General features: G+C 45.9%; 1 protein-coding gene across 1 annotated transcript in view; it reads left to right on the top strand.

Annotated features, from left to right (window-relative positions):
- The window catches only part of LOC132026653 (S-adenosyl-L-methionine-dependent tRNA 4-demethylwyosine synthase TYW1-like), a 200,409-nt gene extending 178,715 nt beyond the window's left edge, over nucleotides 1-21,694 (top strand). Inside the window, exon 15 of the mRNA XM_059414747.1 lies at nucleotides 21,380-21,694. Coding sequence (XP_059270730.1) covers nucleotides 21,380-21,601 — 222 coding nt within the window. The 3' untranslated portion in view covers nucleotides 21,602-21,694. The remainder of the gene's footprint in view (nucleotides 1-21,379) is intronic.
- Nucleotides 21,695-22,022: the final 328 nt, after the last annotated feature.

Genomic DNA, 22,022 nt, shown 5'->3' with positions numbered 1-22,022 from the left:
CCTCATCAGCCCCCGTTTCCCTTCCCGGCACAGGTGCTCTTAGTGTTGTGCACCATAGTTGTGAGTGGGCAGGAGTGTCGTTAACGGCCTCACAGAGGCAGGACTCCGTTGCATGGACGTGCATCTAACTCTGTTTTGCTCTCCGTTCCTTTCTGCATTTTTGACCCTCCACATGGAACTGTTTTCCAGACACTTTTTAACACATGCGTTAGTGGGAGTCTGCTGATGGAAAATTTTGTTCTCGTTTGTCTGGAAATGAACATTTTGGCTGGGGATGAAATTCTAGGTTGACATTTGTTGCCTTTCACCACTATAGAGATAATCTTGTCTTTTAAATTCCATTGGTAACAAGTCAGCTATTGGTTTGTCGCTCGTTTTCCGATAATCTGCCGTTTTCACGCTTCTGGCTTCTCTTTTGGTTCTGCCCATATCCACAGGGAGTTCCCAGAAGGCGCCAAGCAACTGAACTCAGTGTGATAAATGTAGTGACAAGCATAGCTACCCAGGTACACACCAGCATGAAGAGACAGTCTGAGACCGATGCTCGTTAGCTAATGCTTCTTGAGCACCCAGGGTGTGTCAGGCATGGTGCTGGGTACTAGGGATGCAAAGATGAGCTAAGCAAATAGTCCCTGCCTTTGAGAGTGGTCTAACAGAAAAAAAGAAAAAAGGCAGCTATCGAAACAAATACCTCCAGTTTTTCATCAGAGCAATGATGGAAGAGTAGAGTAGAACCCGGGTGGGGGTGGTGTGTGTGTGCGGGGACAATATGGTACTATCAGGAGAGGCTTCCCAGAGGAGTTGCCATTTGACTGGAAGTCCAGCGACAGCCCAGCGAGGACGGACATGAAGGCAGAAAAATGTACAAGGAAAGGTCCTTGGAGAAGCGTAGAGGCCTAACCTGTTGGGAAAACAGTGAGTAGTTCATTATGGCCGGAGTTCAAAAGAAGGGTTGAAGGGAACGCAAGGGGGGTGACTGGTCAGGGGCAAGGGCGTTGGTGGCGCTGAATGGAATCCTAGTTGTGCCGTTTCCTGTACAGCACGGGCAGCACTGAAGGGATTGAAGTAGGACAGTGACACAATCAGATTTGGGTCTCAGAAAAATTTGTTTAGCAACATGAGGGGGCATGAACTGTAAGACTAGAAGAGAGAAACCAGTTAAAAACGGTCGTGACAGTCCAGCAGTGCAAGGGTGACGTGATGAGGGTCTGACACAGAGGCTGTGAGGGGAGACTTGGTCAAACGCTCAGTGCAGGCTGCTCTCTGTCTCCCAAGGGGAGTCGTGGGCTGGTGTCCCCTCAACCAAGCCGATGTCAAGGTCCGGGTCCCCACTCGGCCTCCGTTGACCTGTTGGGGGAGGAGTGCATCCTTATGGCTGATTTGGGGGTAAAAGTGTGGGCTCTCGCCGCGGAACCTCTGCTCCACTCTGGCTAGGAAGGGAGGACCGCGTCACTGCTGCTCCCCAGGGACACTGTGGGATGGATGGGGGGGGCTCGTTGCTCCGGGGCAGCAGGGAAGGTCTTGGCTCTCTGCTAAGCTTCCTCCGTCCCCAATCTGGTGTGGGCGGGGTGAGGTACCTTGCTACGGCCAGGTAGAGGCCAGTGCTCCTGGGACCACGGGGGGTGGGGTGGCCGGACCCTCCACTCCACCTCCCCTGACAGCTCCCCAGCGGCCAGGAGGGAGGGCGCGGCCCAACGTGGCGGGGCGGATATGAAGGTCTAGGGTCTCCCATAGACGCTGACTGACCTGGGGTGAGAATCGGGCATTTTTCTCATGGCCTAGGTTGGGTATTGCTTAAGTTTTCTGTCGGGCTAGCTAAGGTGCCCTCTTCCTGGTCCTCTGGCTGAGAAAAGCAGGTTTTTCATGGGGCTCTAAGATTTGTTTGTTTGTTTACTGTTTGTGCCCTTTGGTATTTCTGGATTGCGGGCTTCAGCCAGGCCTCTAGGCTCTAGCACCCAGTGCGGGATTCATATCAGATAAAGGGCTAGTGTCCAAAATCTATAAAGAACTTAGCAAACTCAACACCCAAAGAACAAATAATCCAATCAAGAAATGGGCAGAGGACATGAACAGACATATCTGCAAAGAAGACATCCAGACGGCCAACAGACACGTGAAAAAGTGCTCCATATCACTCGGCATCAGGGAAATACAAATCAAAACCACAATGAGATATCACCTCACACCAGTCAGAATGGCTAAAATCAACAAGTCAGGAAATGACAGATGCTGGCGAGGATGCGGAGAAAGGGGAACCCTCCTACACTGTTGGTGGGAATGCAAGCTGGTGCAGCCACTCTGGAAAACAGCATGGAGGTTCCTCAAAATGTTGAAAATAGAGTTACCCTATGACCCAGCAATCACACTACTGGGTATTTACCCTAAAGATACAAACGTAGTGATCCAAAGGGGCACGTGCACCCGAATGTTTATAGCAGCAATGTCCACAATAGCCAAACTATGGAAAGAACCTAGATGTCCATCAACAGATGAATGGATCAAGAAGATGTGGTATATATACACAATGGAATACTATGCAGCCATCAAACGAAATGAAATCTTGCCATTTGCGACAACATGGATGGAACTAGAGCGTATCATGCTTAGCGAAATAAGTCAAGCAGAGAAAGACAACTATCATATGATCTCCCTGATATGAGGAAGTGGTGATGCAACATGGGGGCTTAAGTGGGTACGAGAAGAATCAATGAAACAAGATGGGATTGGGAGGGAGACAAACCATAAGTGACTCTTAATCTCACAAAACAAACTGAGGGTTGCTGGGGGGAGGGGGTTTGGGAGAAGGGGGTGGGATTATGGACATTGGGGAGGGTATGTGCTTTGGTGAGTGCTGTGAAGTGTGTAAACCTGGCGATTCACAGACCTGTACCCCTGGGGATAAAAATATATGTTTATAAAAAATAAAAAATTTATTAAAAAAAAAAAAAAGAGCCACAGACAGAATCCAGGGAGTGTGTAGCCAGTCTGCCTTTTATCTACCTTTGATGTCTTCTTGTGTTTGTTTTGTGTATGATACCCAGGGATTTTTAGCCACGTAGTGGGAGAAGTAGGAAGAAGTACATATCCTCCATCTTGTCCAGAAGCAGAAGTCTGTGACCACAGTTTTGACATTTATAGATTTTGGCCAAATATCTCCTCAGTGAACAGTAACGCCGGTCCGCTGGGAACACTGTGAATTACAGATTATTTAGCAGAATACTTCTGTGTAGGCTGATTTTCTTTACTAATGTTAGAAGTGTCACCCCATATGTTACAAGGCTGGCCCTGCACTGTTACCGGGAAGATTTTCGGGAAACGTACACGAAGACATCCCTGTCTGCTCCTCGTCGGGCCTGTCAGATCCCATTTAATGAGGAGGCTGGCACTTACCGACGGACGCCTTTTTAAGGTCACAGAAAACAGAGCTATAACCAAAAACCAAATCAAGCAAAGAAACAGAAAAAGAGAAAAATGAAACCAAAGCCTAGAAGAATCCATAAAACAAACCATTTAGTTCATGAATAACAGCGTGGGTATTGACTGTTTAACGACCTCATGGTTCATGCTGCCAATTCCAAGCTTACTGTTTCTCAGCTATATTTTTGAAACAGGACATCTTGCAGTGAACGCAAAAGAAAAACCTAAATACTTGATTCTTAATGGCTTTCACAATCAGGGCCTCTTCAGAGAAGGAGCCTCTGCAGGGTCCCGCCATGTTGCTTTTTTCCTCCGCCTCTGCCCAAGATGCCTCTTCTGCCAGAAAGTCACGCACACCTGCCCCACCGCAGTCCACCTGCTGAATTTCTGCTCCTTAAAACGGTGAAACAGATCTCCTCGGGGCTACCTCTCTGGGATCCATGTGCGCAGAGATGAGGCTGCGTTGTGAAGAGCTGTGGGTTCATGGAACACAGGGTGTCATCCCCAGCACTGCCCAGAGTCCCTGCGACCCCACGGATTCTCCGTGTTGGTGTAGAGAACTGACGGCGCCTTCCCGATCCTGTCCGTCCTGTCTCCACTGTCTGAGCTCCAGAAAGCAGAGACCGTGTTCCATTGTCCCTGCTGATTTTGATCCAGACTTACCTCCTTCCTTATTATTTATTCATTCATTCATTTATTCAGTAAATATTCATTCTACAGAGTTTGCTATTTTTTAGGTCATCATTGACCTGCTGGTTGTTAAATCCACTTGCTTTCCTGCTCACCATCTCCTTCCTGTTTTTCTGCAGCAGGAATCTGGTGCCAATCCATGCTTTTTGAACGTTTCTTCTCTCTGCTGTGCGGTACTTTTCTGATTTTAGTGAAGCTGGCGAGCAGAAATAAGAACGTCGCCATCCAGTGCGGCACTGAAAATCCCTCCATTGTGGCATTTCTTTCTTTATCCATTTCAAAAATTTTAAATTCTCTCTAGGATACCATGTAGCCCAAAGTGTAAGGTGAATTCTTTCAAAGAAAAAAAAAAAGATGATAGAGATTTCAAGCATGGGTTGAATATTTACATTCAAATGATCTTTTAAGATTCTACATTAAATTGGTAAGATTTCCCAACATGGCCCAGCCTCTGGAGACTCCATCACAACCCGCAGTGCGCTGTCCATCCCCAGAACGCTCTGGAGACTTCATCACAATCTGGAGACTCCGTCACAGTCCGCAGTGCCCCGTCCGTCCCCAGAACGCTCTGGAGACTCCGTCACAATCTGTCCGTCCCCAGAACGCTCTGTGGTCATTCGCATCACTTACAGAGGTCTCCTTAGTGCCGTGTGCTATATCACGTGCAAAGCATTTCTTAATTCTTGGAATATTTTTTTAATGGATGGTTATTTTTTTCACAACAGTTTTGTCATTTAGAAGTGATGTTTAGACTCTAGAGAGAGTTTCTGGATAAGAGGGAGTTTCTTTCGTGGGTGCGAGTAGAAGGTTCAATGAGTTCCTTTGACTTTGAACAAAGGAGAGACGGACACAGACTCAAGGAAAGTAAGTCAGCATGTTTTAGTTCCAAGGTTGAGCTCGAGGGACAAAGAAAGAAGTACAGTTGCCCACAGGAGACTGTCTACAGGGGGAGGGCAGGCCTGTCTGAGTGCCGTGGGAGGAACGCCGGGATAAGGAGATCGTCACCCTTCTGCTTCTGTGTTCTCCAGGGGCAGCTCCGATGTAACCTTGGGCCTGTCCGTCTGCAAGCTTGAGTGAGACCTTGATGAATACAATACACTTGATGATTTTACTGTAGAAACAGTGAGGTCCTTCCCCTGTGCGGATTGGTGATATCCTGTTAAAGTGGACCGCTGCCAGCAGAAACCAAGTAGTAGGTTACATGTACGGCTCGCAAATCCACAAAGCACTATTTTAAAACTTAATTGCTTACTTAAAAAATAGATTTCATGTCTTAGTACATACAGTTTGGGATTTATGGAAAAATTGAGGAGACAGTGCAAAGAGCTCCTCTGTACTCTAGATTTGCCTTGTTACGAACATCTCGCGTTGCTGTAGTACATGTGTCACAACTAGCGGACCAGTGCTGCTCCGTGATTTGCCAGAGCCCAGAGTTTGGATTTTTTTAGGTTTTACCCAATGTCCTTTTTCTGTTCTGTTCCATCCAGAAGACTATGTTACATTTAATGTCATGTCCCTTTAGGCTCTTCTTGGCTACGGCAGTTTCTCAGACTTTCCTTGTTTTGATAACTCTGACAGCTTTGAGGGGTGCTCACGAACTATTCTGTAGGATGCACCATTACTGAAATCTGTCCATTGTTTTTCTCATAAGACCTGGGTTGTGGGTTTTTAGGAGGAAAGCCACAGAGGTAAAGTGCCAGTTTCATCATCTTGTATCAGGGATGCATGCTGCCAACATGATCTACAGCTAGTGATGTTGACCTTGGCCAGCAAACTGAAGTACTGTTTGTCCGGTTTCTCACCGTAAAAGTGCTCTTCCTCTTCCTTTTCTGTACATTTACTCTTCGGAAAGATGTCACTCTCTGCAGCCCACGTGTAGGAACTGGGAGTGACATTCCACATCCTCGATGGTGGGATAGCTACAGAAATAGGTTTATCTCTTTTCCCCAGTTTTAAATTTATCCCCTCATTCTTTATAGCAGTGTGGACTCACGGTATTTACTCTGTACCTTGGGTTATAATCCAGTTCGACTTCCTTTCTTTCGTCGCTCAAATTACTCTGGCTCTGGCTTCTAGGATCTCTTCCGGGGGCTCTTGTGCTCCTTTGCTGTGCTTCCATCAGGGCTCGGGGCTTTCTTTGTCTTTGGTCTTGAGCACTGCTTTCCTTTCTGGCTCTACAAGGTGTTCCAGGCTCATCCTGCACATTTTCTGCTCCAGTCCTGGAAGCGGTCATTTGTCTCAGCAGCCCTGGTTCCTTTATTGAAGAGTGGTGTTAGAAGCCAAGATCTAGGGTGCCTGGGTGGCTCAGTGGGGTAAGCTGCTGCCTTCGGCTCAGGTCATGATCTCAGGGTCCTGGGATCGAGTCCCACATCGGGCTCTCTGCTCAGCAGGGAGCCTGCTTCCTCCTCTCTCTCTCTCTCTCTCTGCCTGCCTCTCTGCCTACTTGTGATCTCTGTCTGTCAAATAAATAAATAAAATCTTAAAAAAAAAAAAAAAAAGAAGCCAAGATCTAGGCGAAGGTGTGCTTGGTGTTGTGGGGTATTGTTTCTTCTTCTATGTCCTCGGAAAGGTGTACGACAGCAAAGAAATTGTGCGTATATTCCAGCCCTTCTCTACACACGTGGCTGTAAGTATTTTTCCGTGCATCCAGTTGTATGAAGCAAAACCTGCTAACGTCTCAAACGCTAATCCATCGCCAGCGGGACTCACTCTAGCTGCTTCTTGCTTATTTATAATTCCCCTCTAACAGTGAGAAACTAGGCTCCTTACAGCAGCCGTGTGTTTCCTTAATTGTGCAGTTCCAAGATATGAGTACAGCAGTGTCAGAACTTTTAACCCTAGAGCACAGTGCTTGTGTGCAGGTCCTTTGGCTTTCGTCTTAGAAGCTCCGCTTATTTCCAGAATTACTTAGGTCAGCACCTTTTCCTCTCCTCCTTCAGTGAAGTTACTTCATACATTTGTAACAGATTCTCACAGTCTGCACCTTTTCCTGGGATTCCCTGACCTCTCCCAAGTGAATTTTGTATTTTATATATATTCACATACATTTTTATGTATGTATTTCAAAATGTGAACTATTTCATATTTTAAGGTTCAGTATTTGTACTATAAAGTTGTACAGGTTTTGAAAAGTACATAATGTGAAAAGATGAATGAACATCTTTCATATGCTTACTTGCTGCCTGGACATTTTCTGCAGTGAGGTCTTTGTTCAGATCTTTTGCTTATTTCTTCATTGGATTTGTTATTTTCTCATTGTTGAGTTTTAAGTATTCTTTACATATTTTGGATACATGCCATTTATCAGATGTGTTTTGCAAATATTTCCTTCAGTCTGATTTGACTGTTTATTCTCTTAACTGCCTTTCTCAGAGCAAACATTTATAATAAAATCTGGTTTATCAACTTTCTCTTTCATGGATGATGCTAGATTTCTAAACTCAGGGTCACCTAGACCTCATCCTATGTTACCTTCTAGAAGTTTTGTAGTTTTATTATATGTTTAGGTCTAAGATCTGTTCTGAAAGCTGTAAGATTTATATTGAGATTTTTGTTTGTTTGTTTGATTTTTGCATGTGGATATCAAGTTGTTGGAGAGACGGTTCTTCCTGCATTATGCTGGATACTTGTGTGGGTTTTATTTCTGGTCTTAGTATTGTTTCATTGATCTGTGTGTCTGTTCTTTCACCAATACTATGCAGTCTTGACTTTGGTTAGCTTTATTGAAACTGAGTGGTATCAGTTCTCCAACTTGTTCATCTTGGCTATTGGGTTGGCTCTTCTAGGTCTTTTGCCTTTTCATGTAAACTTTAGAATCAGTTTGTTAATACCTATAAACTAGCTTGCTAGTATCTTGTTTGGGATCGAGTTGAATCTACACATTCAACTCGACCTAACAAGTTCAGTCTTTGATCTGTGAACGTGAACTACCTCCTGTTTAGGTCTTCCATGACTTCTTTCACCGTTTTGTCCTGTGTATAGATCCTATACACGTTTTGTTAGATTTATACATAAGTGTTTCATTTTTTTGATGTTAATGTAAATGGTACTGTATTTTTAACTTCAAATTCCAATTGTTCATTCCTGGTATATGAAAAAGCAGTTAGCTAATATTTCTCAGAATATTACCTCCTGTTTTGCACCCATGCTATAATAACCTGAGTTCCACAGGATATTTTGTTATTGTTGATTCTTTGGATTTTTCTCCTTTTTCTTTTTTTTAATAATTTGTTTGTTTGAGAGAGAGTGAGAGTGGGAGAGAACATGTGAGGGGAGAGGTCAGAGGGAGAAGCAGACTCCCTGCTGAGCTGGGAGCCTGATGTGGGACTTAGTCCCGGGACTCTGGGATCATGACCTGAGCCAATGGCAGTTTCTTAACCAACTGAGCCACCCAGGTGCCCCTCTGGATTTTTCTACATCAGTTAATGTGGTTATCATGCATCTCTTCCCAATCTACCATTTCTTATCTTACTGTGTTAAGCTAAAACTTCAAGTCTGATGTTGATTAGAAATGGTAAAAGGTGAACCCCTTGGGCACCTGTGGGGTTGTAAAAAAACTGAAAAAAGAAAGAAAGAAATGGTAAAAGGGGACATTCCTGCTTTGATTCTGATTTTAGTGGGAACGCAGCTGGTTTGTAACCATTAAGTATGATGTTCACTGTAGGGTTCTGGTAGATGTGTATCAGGTTGAGGACATTTCCCTCTGTTTCTAGTTTGCTGAGAATTTTTAATCATAAATCAGTCTGGATTTTTGTTCTATACTTTTCCTGCAGTTATCGGTACGATCATATTTTCCTTCCTTAGCTGTTGGTGCGATGGGTCACATTAGTTGATTTTCAGCCTTGCCATACCTGGAAGAAATCCCACTTGGTCACGGTGTTTAATTTTTTTAATGCATTGTTGGATTTGACTTTCTGATATTTTATTTTTTTTACACGTGTTCATGACCGTTACTGGTTTGTAGTTTTCCTTTCCTGTAATGTCTTTTTCTTGTTTTGGTCTATTCGTATTTTCTGTATCTTTGTGCTTTAGTCTTAATAGGTTTTGTGTTTCTAGGAATTTGCCCATTTCATCTAGATTATTTAATTTGTTGTTGTACATTCATATTAATCTTTTATAATCCTTTTTATATCGGTAGAATCAGTAATAATGTCCCTACCTACATTTCTGATTTTAGTTATTTGAGTCTTTTTTCTTTTTCTTTCTCAGTTAGGCCAGAGGTTTGTCAATTTTGTTGATATCTTTGAAGAACCAGCTTTTGGTTTCAGTGCCTTGATGTTTGTTTGTTTGTTTGTTTGTTTCCTATTTTTCTATTCTCTATTTAATCTCTGCACTAACCATTATTATTTCCATTCTTTTGCTAGCTTTTGGTTTGGTTTAGTTTAGGTTTCTTTTTCCCCCCATTCCTTAAGTTGTAAAGTTACATTGTACATTTGAGATCTTACTTTTTTTTTGTTTAATATATTTTTTAAGATTTTATTTATTTACTTGACAGAGATCAGAAGTAGAGATCAGAATTAGGCAGAGAGGCAGGCAGAGAGCGAGGGGAAAGCAAGCTCTCCACCCAGCAGAGAGCCCAATGCGGGGCTCGATCCCAGGACCCCGAGATCATGACCTGAGCAGAAGGCAGAGGCTTTAACCCACTGAGCCACCCAGGCGCCCTGAGATCTTAATTTTTTTTTTTTAAGATTTTTATTTATTTATTGACAGAGAGAGATGACAAGCAGGCAGAGAGGCAGGCAGAGAGAGAGGAGGAAGCAGGCTCCCTGCTGGGCAGAGAGCCCGATGTGGGGCTCGATCCCAGGACCCTGAGATCATGACCTGAGCCGAAGGCAAGCAGCTTAACCCACTGAGCCACCCAGGGGCCCCGAGATCTTACTTTTTAAAGGAAACATTTATAGTGATAGATTTCCTTCTTAGTATTGCTTTTGCTGTGTCCCGTAAGTTTTGGTATGTTGTGTTTTCCTTTTCACTTAAGTCTCTTAAGTATTTATGAATTTCCCTTATGATTTCTTCTTTGATGGACTGGCTGTTTAGGAACGTGTTGTTTAATAACCACAAATGCATGCATTTTCCAGTTTTCTTTCTGTTACCAATATTTAACTTCAATTCATTGTGGTTAAAGGGATACTTTATATGACGTTTTATCTCTTAAAATCTGTTGAGATTTAATTTGTCGCCTAACTATTGTGGTCTGTCCTGGAAAATGTCCCATTAAAACTTGAGAAGTATGTGCATTTTGTGTTCTTGGGCAGACTCTTTTCTCAGTTCTAGCCGGTTTATTGTGTTGTTCCAGTCCTTTGTTTCCATACTTCTGTCTGATGGTTTTATCCTTTATCGAGAATGGGATACTGAACTCTCCAGTTACTATTGTAGAGCTGTCTGTTCCTCCCTTCAATTCAGCCAGTATCTGCTTCATATATTTTGATGATCTGGTACTAGATATATAAATGTTTGTAATTATTGTGTCTTGCTGTATTGAACCTTTAATTAATATAAATTGTCCTTCTTTCTGTCTTATAATCTTTTTAATTTGAAGCCTCTTTTGTGTGATGTTACTGTTGCCACTCCTACTCTCTTTTGGCTGCTGTTTGCACAGAACATCTTTTTCCATCCTTTCATTTTCAACCTGCATGTGTCTTCGGATATAAAGTAAGGCTCTTATAGAAAGTATATTGTTGGAGTGTGTGTGTGTGTGTGTGTGTGTGTGTTTAATCCATTCTGCCAATCTCTGATTGTTTTTGAGTAGAGAGTTTAGCCCATTTACATTTAAAGTAATTACTGATTTATAAACAGAAGGGACTTCTGTCATTTTGCTCTTTGTTCTTCATACGCCTTATAGCTTCTTTGTCAACTCCTTCTAGCATTTTGCAGATATTATTCTGTTGTCTTCCAGCGTAATCTTCTAGAATCTTTCATCATTAATGAGCTGTCTGGTATTATTCCTTAGTTTGGTGTCTGCTGATACACTCAACAATCAATAACATTTATTAAGGTCACTTTGATAATGCTGTGTATGCATTAATTCATTTAATTTTTAGAAAAATCCTATGAGTCATAAATATTACTTTTCTTCATATTCTAAGGGAGATATCTCAGGCTCAGAAAGCACAAACATAATTAGAATTCAATCCCAGATATTTTGAAATACAAATGACAGGATGACCATGACCGTGTACTGTCTCTCAGGTGCTACAGAGCAGTCAGACAAGATAGGGAAGTGGAGGTAGGTGTCTGATGAGACGGCGTAGATCCCACCCCACTCACCAAGAAGCAGTTTCATGGATCGCCTTCAAGGTCAGCTCTGAGAAAGTTTTTGCCACATTTGAGGTCACAGACTCCTCCCTCTTGGACACATACATTTGCAGTCTGTAGAGGGAGGGAAGGAAGGCCTGTCACTTCCCTGAGCCCTCCTTTCTTGGAGTAGGAAGGAACTGTCTGTCTCCATTCAGGGCTTATGCAGTGTCCTCCTAACAAAAGCCAATGACAGAACATATTACCTTCTGTGATACGTGTGGAACTCGTGCTTATCAGAGGCCTGCTTGCTTCCAGTAATTACTTTTGGAAAAATGTCAGAGAAAATTGGCATTTTGGTGACTCTGGTGACATTGCTAAGAGGACTTAGCTCAACTCCAACAAAATTATAGAGGAAGCTTGAAATTCCAGAAACTGAGTTTCCAGATTTAAAAACTTTTTAACTGCACTTGGCTATATATCTGGAATTCAAGGGTGTTGTAGTTTTGCTTCTGAATGTGGTTCCTCAGAAAAAGGAGCGACTCTGCTCGGCGTTCCACTGTCACAGGCCGTCAGATTTCCTGGTCTGTGTGATCTCTGCCTCCTTTCCCCAAAAGAGCAACACAATCGTAGCTATGGTAGTCAAGAACAAAATTCATGTGTCTGGGAAATTCGGGTACTACCATAGCACTGTGTGTGTGTGTGTGTGTGTGTGTTCCGAAATTACTTCTCCCTCCAACTACCCTGGGATTTCCTCTACTCCTTCCCAGTTCACATCTACTTCTGAGTTACGGGAAGGCCTGGCAGCCCCTCTTCCATCCTCTAACCGGTACTTTCCAGAGTTTGGTTTGTAAGTATTAACTATGTCTGGGGGAGCAGACTTGGGAAGTGACTGACTCAACGGTCATAACTTCTCAAGAGTGTGAAAATTCAAATGAAATGTATGAGTCTCTTTTGTTTGGTTTCTTTTTTTTTTGTATTATTCTACTTTGTCCATTCTATGTGGACTTTGAGTTTTGGTTGCAGTTTTACCCAAAGAAAAGGCATAATTTTTCCCTCAGCTTCTAGGAGGTGATTCCCAAGCTTTTGGAACGTCCTGCCTGTGGAGAGTGTCTTTGTTTACTGGGGGGCGTTGGACCACACCTGATGGTCTACACCAAGCAAGTAAATTAGTATAGAGCTTTAGAGTACACAGTATTTATTTGATTGACCTTTGCAAGAGCTGGCAACTTGCAACTTGCGCCAGCCATGCCACAGTCAACTATGTCTAGGTGACCCAAGTCCCAGACAAAACTCTGGACATTAGGGTGTCTGGATGGCTTAGTTGCGTGAGCATCCCAGTCTCGATTTTGGCTCAGGTCATGATCTCATTGTTGAGATGGAGCTCCACTTAGGGCTCTGTGCTGGGTGTGGAGCTGCTTAAATTCTCTCTCCCTCATCCTCTGCCCCTCCACCCACCTGCCCCGCCTTGTTTTAAGATTTTATTTATTTATTTGACAGAAAGAGATCACAAGTAGGCAGAGAGGCAGGCAGAAAGAGAGGGGAAAGCAGGCTCCCCACTGAGCACAGAGCCCGATACAGGGCTCGATCCCAGGATCCTGAGATCATGACCTGAGCCGAAGGCAGAGCTTAACCCACTGAGCCCCCCGGGTGCCCACCTCCCCTTTAGAAAACAACAACAACGAACTCTGGACATCGAGGTTTGGGTGAGCTTCCTAGGCTGGCAACACTCCGTGCCACCTCTTGCATGTCACTGATGGCTGAGATGAGCTCCGACCACTCTTCCAGAGGACGACTGGCAACTCCACGAATGAAGCTCTCCTGAAGTCTGCCCCATGTAGCTCTTCCCTCGGCTGATTTTGATCTGTGTCCTTATGCGATCATGAGCCGTACTGACTATAACAGCTTTCATTGGATTCTGTGGGTCCTCCTAGTGGTTTTGTCAAACTGAAGATGGTCTTGGGAACCCCCGAATTTACGATTGGCAACAGAAGTGAAGGTGGGCTTGGGAGCTCCTGAACTGTGAAGTAGTAGATCTATTTTCAAATCTGAGACTCCCCGTTTCTCATGTTTCTTATCTGAAGAAGACGGTAGCTCTGTTTCCAGGGTTACTGTGACGGCTAAAGAAAGTGACAGGTACGGGGCAGCTAGACTAGTGCCTTGCCTGTAACGGGACTCTGTAAAGGGTCTTCCCTAAGGTGCTGATGATTTGACTTTTCAGCAGAGGATACCACAGTATCATATGCAGGGATATTTGCACAAACTGTCGCCACTGGTGATATTGATCAGTAGCTCTTGATTTGTTCTTTTTGGCTCAGATGCAGGATTTCCTGTACTCTTGGCTGGGTATGATTAGATGCCTTTCCAGAAGGTACACAGTATTTATCATTTAGGAGCTGGTATAACTTCAGCACAGCATGGTTGATGCACAAGATGGACAGGCCAAATGGTAAAAATTTTTGTTTGTGGCATTTTGAGTTTGACATGGCTGTGGATACTCCGCACTGACGTCTGTGTATGGACGACACTGTTGAGACTAGTGGGAAGTCAGTTCTTCACCTACAGAAAACAGAAGACGTGAGCTCGCCTAGACCGCCCGTGCTATCGGGAGCCGTTAAGATAATGGGAGGAATGGCTCTCCCTGTGGCACTTGGATTGTTTTAATTATTATTTTGCCAGAAAGGACGAAAGCTCTGTACGTAACACAGAACGCTCCAGGGCAGAGCCGGCTAACGCTCGAGGTCCGCATGTTAAGTCTTTCATGTCCCCGCATTTGCCTTGGAGCAGTTTGCTGGGCTGTACGTGGGTAGAGAAGTAGTGGACAGCTTCTCCGCACGGTGCTCGCCATGCACGCTTTATGTTGAGGAAGGTTGAGGCACATAAAGAACTTGGAGCACACGAATTATCTCCTGTAGCTTTCAGACCCGTTAAGCAAAGGGAGTTAACTTAGGAATATTACACTTAAGTAGATCCAGGGGTGAGAAAAATCTCTTTGCCCTCCAAGCTATTTGAGAGACACCCTGGTGATTACGAGTTCTTTCGTTTTTCCGGCTTGACAGCTAACTGTGTGTGACAGCGTAACGACCACAGGGCTTGAACACCCACAGGCTGGAATCTTGGCTCTTCCACACAGAGGATAGGACCTTGGCATATTTGTTACTTGGCCTTCTTGGAGTTTTGCCCTTGTATTAAAGATGAGAGTCCAACCACATGAGTTTTGTTTAAGGGGGTTACACAAGCCAGAGAACCAGACGTAGTGCCGCGTGCTCGGTAGGACGCTTCATCATTGGTGGCCACTGCCGACGCCCTGCAGGCCTCCCCTTTCCTCCCCACCGTGTTGGTGGTTCGGTTGTTAATCCTCTTCCTTGGCATTGAGAGCTTGGTCGTTACTACTTAAAATTTTGCTTTTTAGTTTTATCAGAATTCTACAGAGACAGTTTAAAAAGTCAAAGTTTATTACAAAAATCAGCAGTTCCTCGTATTTTCCTCAAACATATCTCCTTCTCCTCTCAAGCAACAACCACCTTCAAATTTGGGGTGATTATTTTGGTATTTGTCTTTACGTCTCTAAATAACATGCTTAATGTTGCTGCGGTTCACTGTTTTTTTCTCATTGTCTCTTCGTACGATGGAAGATGAGATGAGGCTTTCCCTGCGCTTGCTCCTCACCTCCCCTGTGCGTCCACCGCAGTTCTGCGCGCTACAGGACCGGACGGGCACTGTTCACTGTGGGGCAGTGCGGTCGTCTATGTTTGCCCTTTGTTTCCAGCGTGCCTTCTGGTTTCCTTAGAGTTAATATTTACTTGTTTTTTTCTTTGTCTAGATTTCTGTGTTCTTTAGCTAAGTGAACTCTCAAATTCTCTGCCACCTGTATCTCCTCTCAGGTGGGTTGGGTTCTCTGTCATGTTCATCTATTTATTTATTTTAAAAAATTTTTAAACTATTTTAATTGAATTAAAATAGTTTATATTAAATAAATAATAAAATAGTTAATATTAAATTAGCATACGTTATTGGTTTCAGAGGTACAGGTCTGTGCTTCATCAGTCTTACATAACACCCAGTGCTCATTACATCACATGTCCTTACTGTCCATCACCCAGGTACCCCATTCCGCCACCCCCTCCCCTCCAGCAGCCCTGTTTGTTTCCTATGATTGAGTCTCTTACGGTTTGTCTCCCTCTCCGGTTTTGTCCTGTTTTGTTTTTCCTCTCTTCCCTGACGGTCCTCTGTTTTGCTTCTCAGAATCCACATTATTGAGATCATATGATAATTGTCTTTCTCCGATTGGCTTATTTCACTCAGCATAATACCCTCTTGTTCTATGTATGTCATTGTAAATGGCAAGCTTTCATTTTTTGATGGCTGTGTAATATTCCTCTGTGTGTGTGTGTGTTTGTGTGTGTGTACCACCTCCTCTTCATCCCATTCATCTGTCCACGGACAGCTGGGATCTTTCCATGGTTTTGCTATTGTGGAAGTCACTGCTGTAAACATTGGGGTGCATGTGCCCCTTCGGATCACTACATTTTTATCTTTGGGGATAATACCCAGCAGTGCAATCGCTTGGTCATATCTATTTTCAGCTTTTTGAGGAACCTCCCTACTGTTGTCCAGAGTGGCTGCACCAGCTTGCATTGCCACCAACAGTGTAGGAGGCTCCCCTTTCTCCACATGCTCGCCAAGATCTTTCGTTTGCTGACTTGTTAATTGTAGCCATTCTGACTGGTGGGAGGTGGTAATCGCAATGTGGTTTTGATTTGTATTTCCCTGATGCCGAGTGATGTCGAGAGTCTCCCCGGAAGCACTTTCTGGCCTACCTGCTTTGGATACACAGCTGCCATACTGGGCCTTCCTTGAGGTCTCCCCTGTGTGGGGTGTCTTTATTTTGGGGATCCTGTCTCATTCAGGCGAAATATCCTCCAGAAGAGTCCTGAGAAGGGTTGTGTGGAAGGTCCAATTTATTGAGAACTTAAATTCCTAAAAATGTTCTTATTCTCCTTACACACTTGATTGATAGTTCAGCTGGGTATGGAATTCTCTGTCGCGCTCTGGGCCCTGTGCCTCAGCGCCACTGAGCTTTCCATGTGGTTTTTGAGACCCGACAGGCATTCTGATCCTGAATCCTTTGTGTGTGGCCACATTGCCCTTGCTAGGATCGCCTTTTGTCTCCCTTGTTTTGAAATTTCACTGAGATGTGCCTCAGGCAGTGTGACTGTTCTTATCCTAAGTCTACCCCTTTAATCTGGAAACTCAGGGCCTACACTTCATAAAATGTTTTTCCAGGATTATTTCACTGAGGATTTCTTCTTGCTGTTTTTTCTCCTTTCTTTCAAAAACTGGTGTTAAAGTTAGGTCACTTGGGCAAGTCCTTTATTATGTATTTTTTTAGTAACTTCTCTCCTGTTTTCTTTTTAATCTACATTCTAGGAAATTCTCTTAATTTTTTTTTTCTTTACTGTGAAATCTCTCATCTTTGCTTCTATAGTTTTAAAGTCTAAGGTTCTTTTCAGTCCTTGAGTGCTCTTTTGTATAGTAACTTTTTTGCGGATACAGTATTGTCTCATTTTTCTGAGGACAACTGTTTCAGTTCAGTTGTTTGGGTTTTTATCTTGTTTAGTCTGCTGTTTTCTCCTTGCCTATGCTCTGTTTCCTCTGTTAGTTTTTTCCTTTGGCTTTAGTTCTCTTGTTAGTTCTCTGCTCATATTTAAGTGGGAAACTAAAAAACATATTGAAAGTCCTAAGTGTATGGACTGGGCTTGACTTTATCTTAGAGAAATCTAGCTGAGTCATTGCCTTGGGAAAACCCAAATAGTATTTTTCAGTCAGTCCTCTTGGGCTGGCCAGAAGGGTCACCTTTTTTCCCCAGGCTGCATGACCATCGGGGGTGGGAAAGCAGGCAGGGAACAGGGCTGTTCTGAACTCTCGTTTCTGATATGATAGTCCTGTTCTCAATTCTACCTGCTACCCCATAGTCCATGGGTTTTCCCTCTTACTGTCTTATGAGAATAAGCCTCCTGTCTTCTGCTGGGGAGGGTGGTTGGGCAGCTGCTCAGCTGCATGGATATGCAGGGTATGGAGGGAACTTGGGTATGGAGTGAACTTGGGATTCCAACAGTTTCTTACATAGAATATAGACCTGTCTTTGGGGCTTTTTTGAGGGTGTGGGTTGAAGTTGGCGCTTCTTCTGCCCCTACTTCCCGAGGTGACTGTGCCACCAACTCCCAGGCCTGTGGGGAATTCTGAGGCATAAGTCAGGTGGAATCCAGGATTTTTCTGTTTGCTGGATTAAGATGCAGTGCCCCGGGTCTGCTAAGCCGGTGACCGCCTATCCGTCATCCATGCAGCTTCTAAAAGTTTGATACTGTTTTGTCCTCTCCTGATCTCTTTGCGTTTACAGGTTTATGTGTCTTGCAGATACACCTTCGGTGTCACTCTCATAGGATATCAAGAAGTGAAGCACAGGCATGTGTTTAATCTGTCATCTTGGATAGACTCTTTTTAGACACGAAAGTAATAAAGAATCTATTTGCCATTATTCTGTTCAGTGACATTTTCCCTCTGTGAAAGAGAAAATAATGAGACAAGACCCCCGGTAGCTGCCGTTTGTTGTGGACGATGGGACCCGTAGCACCCGCCCGCCTGCCCTGCAGGGCCGCGGAGCCCGCTCTTTCAGCCAGGGCCAGCTTTATCCATACCTCATTGCGCTTGTGTGTGTGTTTGAGCTTCTGAGTGTATCTGTAATTCTGCATAGAGTTGCCTCTTCCCTTACTGTTGGGTTTGAGGCGCTCCTGAAGCAGGGTGACCTCCCGTCTCGGCATCCTGAACCTCGGATTTTGTGATTTGGGGTTTTACTCTTGTCTGTGCATCCCTGTCTTTCAGCGCGTCTCTCTACCCGCACGTCAGCGCGCGCCCTTTCAGCTTCCGCCTTTTTCCGGAAACAGTTTGACTTTTTCTGAGTTGTTATTTAACATTATTCTGATTATCTTCGGAGGGGGCATAAGTAGATTCATTTTGTCTTAGGAGTCTGGTGGCTTGCTGGGAAGTTGAGAGTCACCCACCGCTCTAGACTGAGTATTTGGGTCCGTTCAGAACTCACATGCTGAAGGCCTAACCCCCCAGGGGGTGTGTACTTAAGACAAGGGCTCTCAGGAGATAATTAAGGTTCAGTGAAGGTCACAAAGGTGGGGCCCTGATCTGGTGGGGTCGTGTCCTCCTAAGAAGAGACACCCCCGCACACACACTAAGAAGGGAACCGGTGAAGCCACAGCTTGTGCCGGGAGCTTCGTCTTCAACTTCCAGCCTCCGGACTGTTGGAAAACTAGTATCTGCCGTGTCAGCCACCCAGTCTGTGGTATCCGGTTACGGTAGATACCGAACAGCTAATACACCCGCTTTTCTTAGAGGTTAGCAATCCGTGGTCAGACGTTAGCCTGCGGTTGTTGTGTCTGCACAGCCGGCGTCCTCCGAATCCCACGGGCAGAGGGGACCAGATCGTCACCGCATCAGGGGTCAGGGAACCTAGCCGCCTACCGCAAGTGACTTTCTTCTTCTTCTTCTTCTTTTTTTAAATGAAATCATTGCCATTGGTTTGTGAAAGTTGTGTTTCCAGAACGTACGTGTGTGTGTGTGTGTGTGTGTGTGTGTGTACGTACTAGACTGAGATACAAAATGTATTTCTTGTGAGTTGGGGTGAAAAAAGATGTGAAGTCTGCAGCTGTAGTTTAGGCTAGTCTTTTTGTCCCTGCTGGAATACCCGTGGCACGTGATGCTTGTTGGAGTTTGAGGGAGAACGAAGACCAGGAGGACGGACCCCGCAGCGTCAGCCTTGGGAGTCCAGAAAGGGACCTAGAGATCCAAAGTCCGCAGGGAGAGGCGTGGGGTGAGAATTCGGTTATCCGTCTCACCCGCGAGCCAAGCAGAGGGCCCCTAGGAGGCCCTTTCTAGTAGGGCCAACTCCTGGGGGCATGGGAGTGACTTAGCACATCTTCCTCTGCACTCGCATAACCTGACTCGCTGAACACACCACGTCAGATTATAATTATTTTTTAAATGTCTGTGACTGGGCCAAGGCCACCGTTAACACTCCGTAAGTGTCTCAGGCGGGAGGAGGAGGAGGTGGCCGCTGTCATTTACCGTCACACACAGGAGTGACCACGTCTATGCCTGCGGCAGCCGGAGCGGCACCCGGCTGCAGTGAGGTGTGAGCGTGGCGCCGCCTCTCGTGGCCGCACTGCGAAAACCACACTCTGCCCCACGGCGCCCGCAGCAGCAGCGTCGCATCCTCGAGGTGTGGGTAGTGGGGCTGGAAGTTTTCTTCCCCGTGTGGCCTTCCGGATTCGTTAGACGTGAGGGGACGGGCTGGGCCCCGTGTCCCCGCAGTGCCGGCATGAATTCCTAAATGAGTCAGCTACGGGCAGAGGCGACAGCAGTGGTGTCGGGTGTGGGGGCTGGGGAGGTCCCTACAGAAGCAGTTCGAGGTCGCCGTTGGCCAAGGGCTGGGGACTGAGGTCCCGCGCGGGTGACCCATCGCCGTCTGAGGGATTCGGGACAACTTCCCCGAGCAGAGGGCATGTGTGAGGGGCCACGAGTCGCCGGAAGCGTCCGTAGATGGAGGGCGTAGGACAGGAGTCCCGAGGGAGCGGGGTCGGTGTTTCCGCTGGAGGCTCCCGGTCACGGGGCTCCGAGTCTGCAGGAGGTGGGGGTGGCCAGACGGGGCCTCGGGAGACCCAGCAGCCGGGGCGCGGTGGCGGGTCGCGGGAGCGAGGGCCCGAGTCCCAGGCCTGTGTCGGGACCACAGAGATGCTGCTCCCGGGGAGTCGCGGCACTGGCCGGCGTTCGGGGGTGAGGGGTCTGGGCGGGGGGCGGCCCCCCTTCCCTCTGGAGTCCGGCGCTCCGCACCAGGGCCGGCCGGTGGCGGCGGTGGCAGCGGAGGACAGAGAGCGGGGAGGACCGGATTTCGTTATCACCGGGTGCGGAGTTGAGTTCGGAGTTCGTGGAGGCCCCGGGGCACGTCTCAGAGGACGGTCTTATCAGAAGATAATTTCTCGTGACTCGTAGACAGACTAAACTTTGACATTTATTTGGTGCTTTTTTCGCACTAGAAGCCTCTCAGCTGGTGGGTAAGAAAAATCAGATGTCATTGAAATTCAGCATATTTTAATATTCCAAATCCAGGAAGCTCTCCATGCTCCAGGTTTTCTCGGCTAGAGCCCGAAATTGTTACTTCACTTGGTTCATAATCAGGGTTTGTAGAACAGCAGCTTCCAGAACGACTTTTCTGGTCATAAATCGGGCACTAGGTGTTCTGTATTCACACACGAGGTCCAGAACAGAGGCTCTGAGTCCGAAGCCTGATTCCTTTGGAGCTCCCTCGACTTGTTTTCTGTTTTCTTCATCCCTGGTCATTATTCGACAATGACTTTTGAGAAGCAATTTTCTTAAAAGAGTCCAAATTGGATTATTCCCTTTAGTGAATTGAAATTCTTAACGAGCCTTCCACTAACGAGGTATTGTATTCATGTTAGGTTAAACAGGCCAGTTCGAGCATTTAGTCAGCGTTTCAGAATTAGAAGTCATTGATTAAAGCTTCCCTAATAACTCCGGCAACGTTTAATAATAAAACGGGGCTCACTAGGTGCTGCTGACACAACCAAGAAAATTCATCGCAAATAAAAAGTGGCAACAGCAGGAATTAGAAATTAGCTCATCCATTAACACATGATAAAGCCAAAACCATTTAATTAACCTTCTTTCAGTGACGCGGCTGAGGATGAACTTGACGTGCGGTTCCAGGGCGAGTTCTGTCCTCAGCACCAGGGTCTTCCTGGCGCAGCACAGCGGCAGCCCTGGGGGGCAGAAACTGCCCCGACTGCCATGCTCTGCTCTGATACGGACCCGTATCTGAGTGTGAAAGCATTTTCTTTCACGTGATAGGGAGAAGAGAAATTCAGGCTTATTTTTGAATTTTTAAAATATTTATTGTGATTATTTTTTAAGGGATGTTTCTCCTTCTGACCCGACTGCTTTTCCTTTGCAGTTTAAGGTCGGCAGCGAGTGGTGGACGTGGATCGATTACGACCGCTTCCAGGAGCTGGTGCGGGAGTACGAACACAGCGGGGGCTCGGCCACCTTCGGCGCACAGGACTACATGGCCAGAACCCCGCGCTGGGCCGTGTTTGGTGCCCGCGAAAGAGGCTTTGATCCCAAGGACACGAGATATCAGAGAAAGAACAAGTCAAAGGACATTTCCGGATGTTGAGGTTATCTGGCTGTGGGGCCCCGAGGGTTCTCCCTCCACCCCCCACCGTGATTTTTCCAAGGACACATTGCCCGAGATCGGTCTCACGCAGAGGAGGCTGTGAGGCGCTTGGGGACGCGAGTCGCATCCGGGGTTGGGGAGGCAGCAGCCCCGCCATTGCTTTGCGGAGCTCAGGCCCTCTCCTGACCTGACTCCCCAGAGGACCGTTGCAGGGCAAGCGCACGGTCCTTAGAGTGAAACTGGTGGCTTTGAATTATAACTTGTAGGAAGCCGGAAGGCGGTCCTGGGCTGTTGTAGGGAATGGGTATGTGTTCCTCTTCCCCTCCTGGGCTGTGCGCCTTTATGGCCTGTTCCTCCCGAGGTAAGTGGACCTGCTCCCTCCCAGGCCGCCCGCCCCTCTGTATCTGGAGTAACGCCTCCC

This window comes from Mustela nigripes, chromosome 11 (assembly GCF_022355385.1).
Source record: "Mustela nigripes isolate SB6536 chromosome 11, MUSNIG.SB6536, whole genome shotgun sequence".
In the NCBI taxonomy this organism is placed as follows: Eukaryota; Metazoa; Chordata; class Mammalia; order Carnivora; family Mustelidae; genus Mustela; species Mustela nigripes.
Note: the sequence above shows the minus strand (reverse complement) of the source record. Positions and strands in the feature narration are given on the sequence as shown.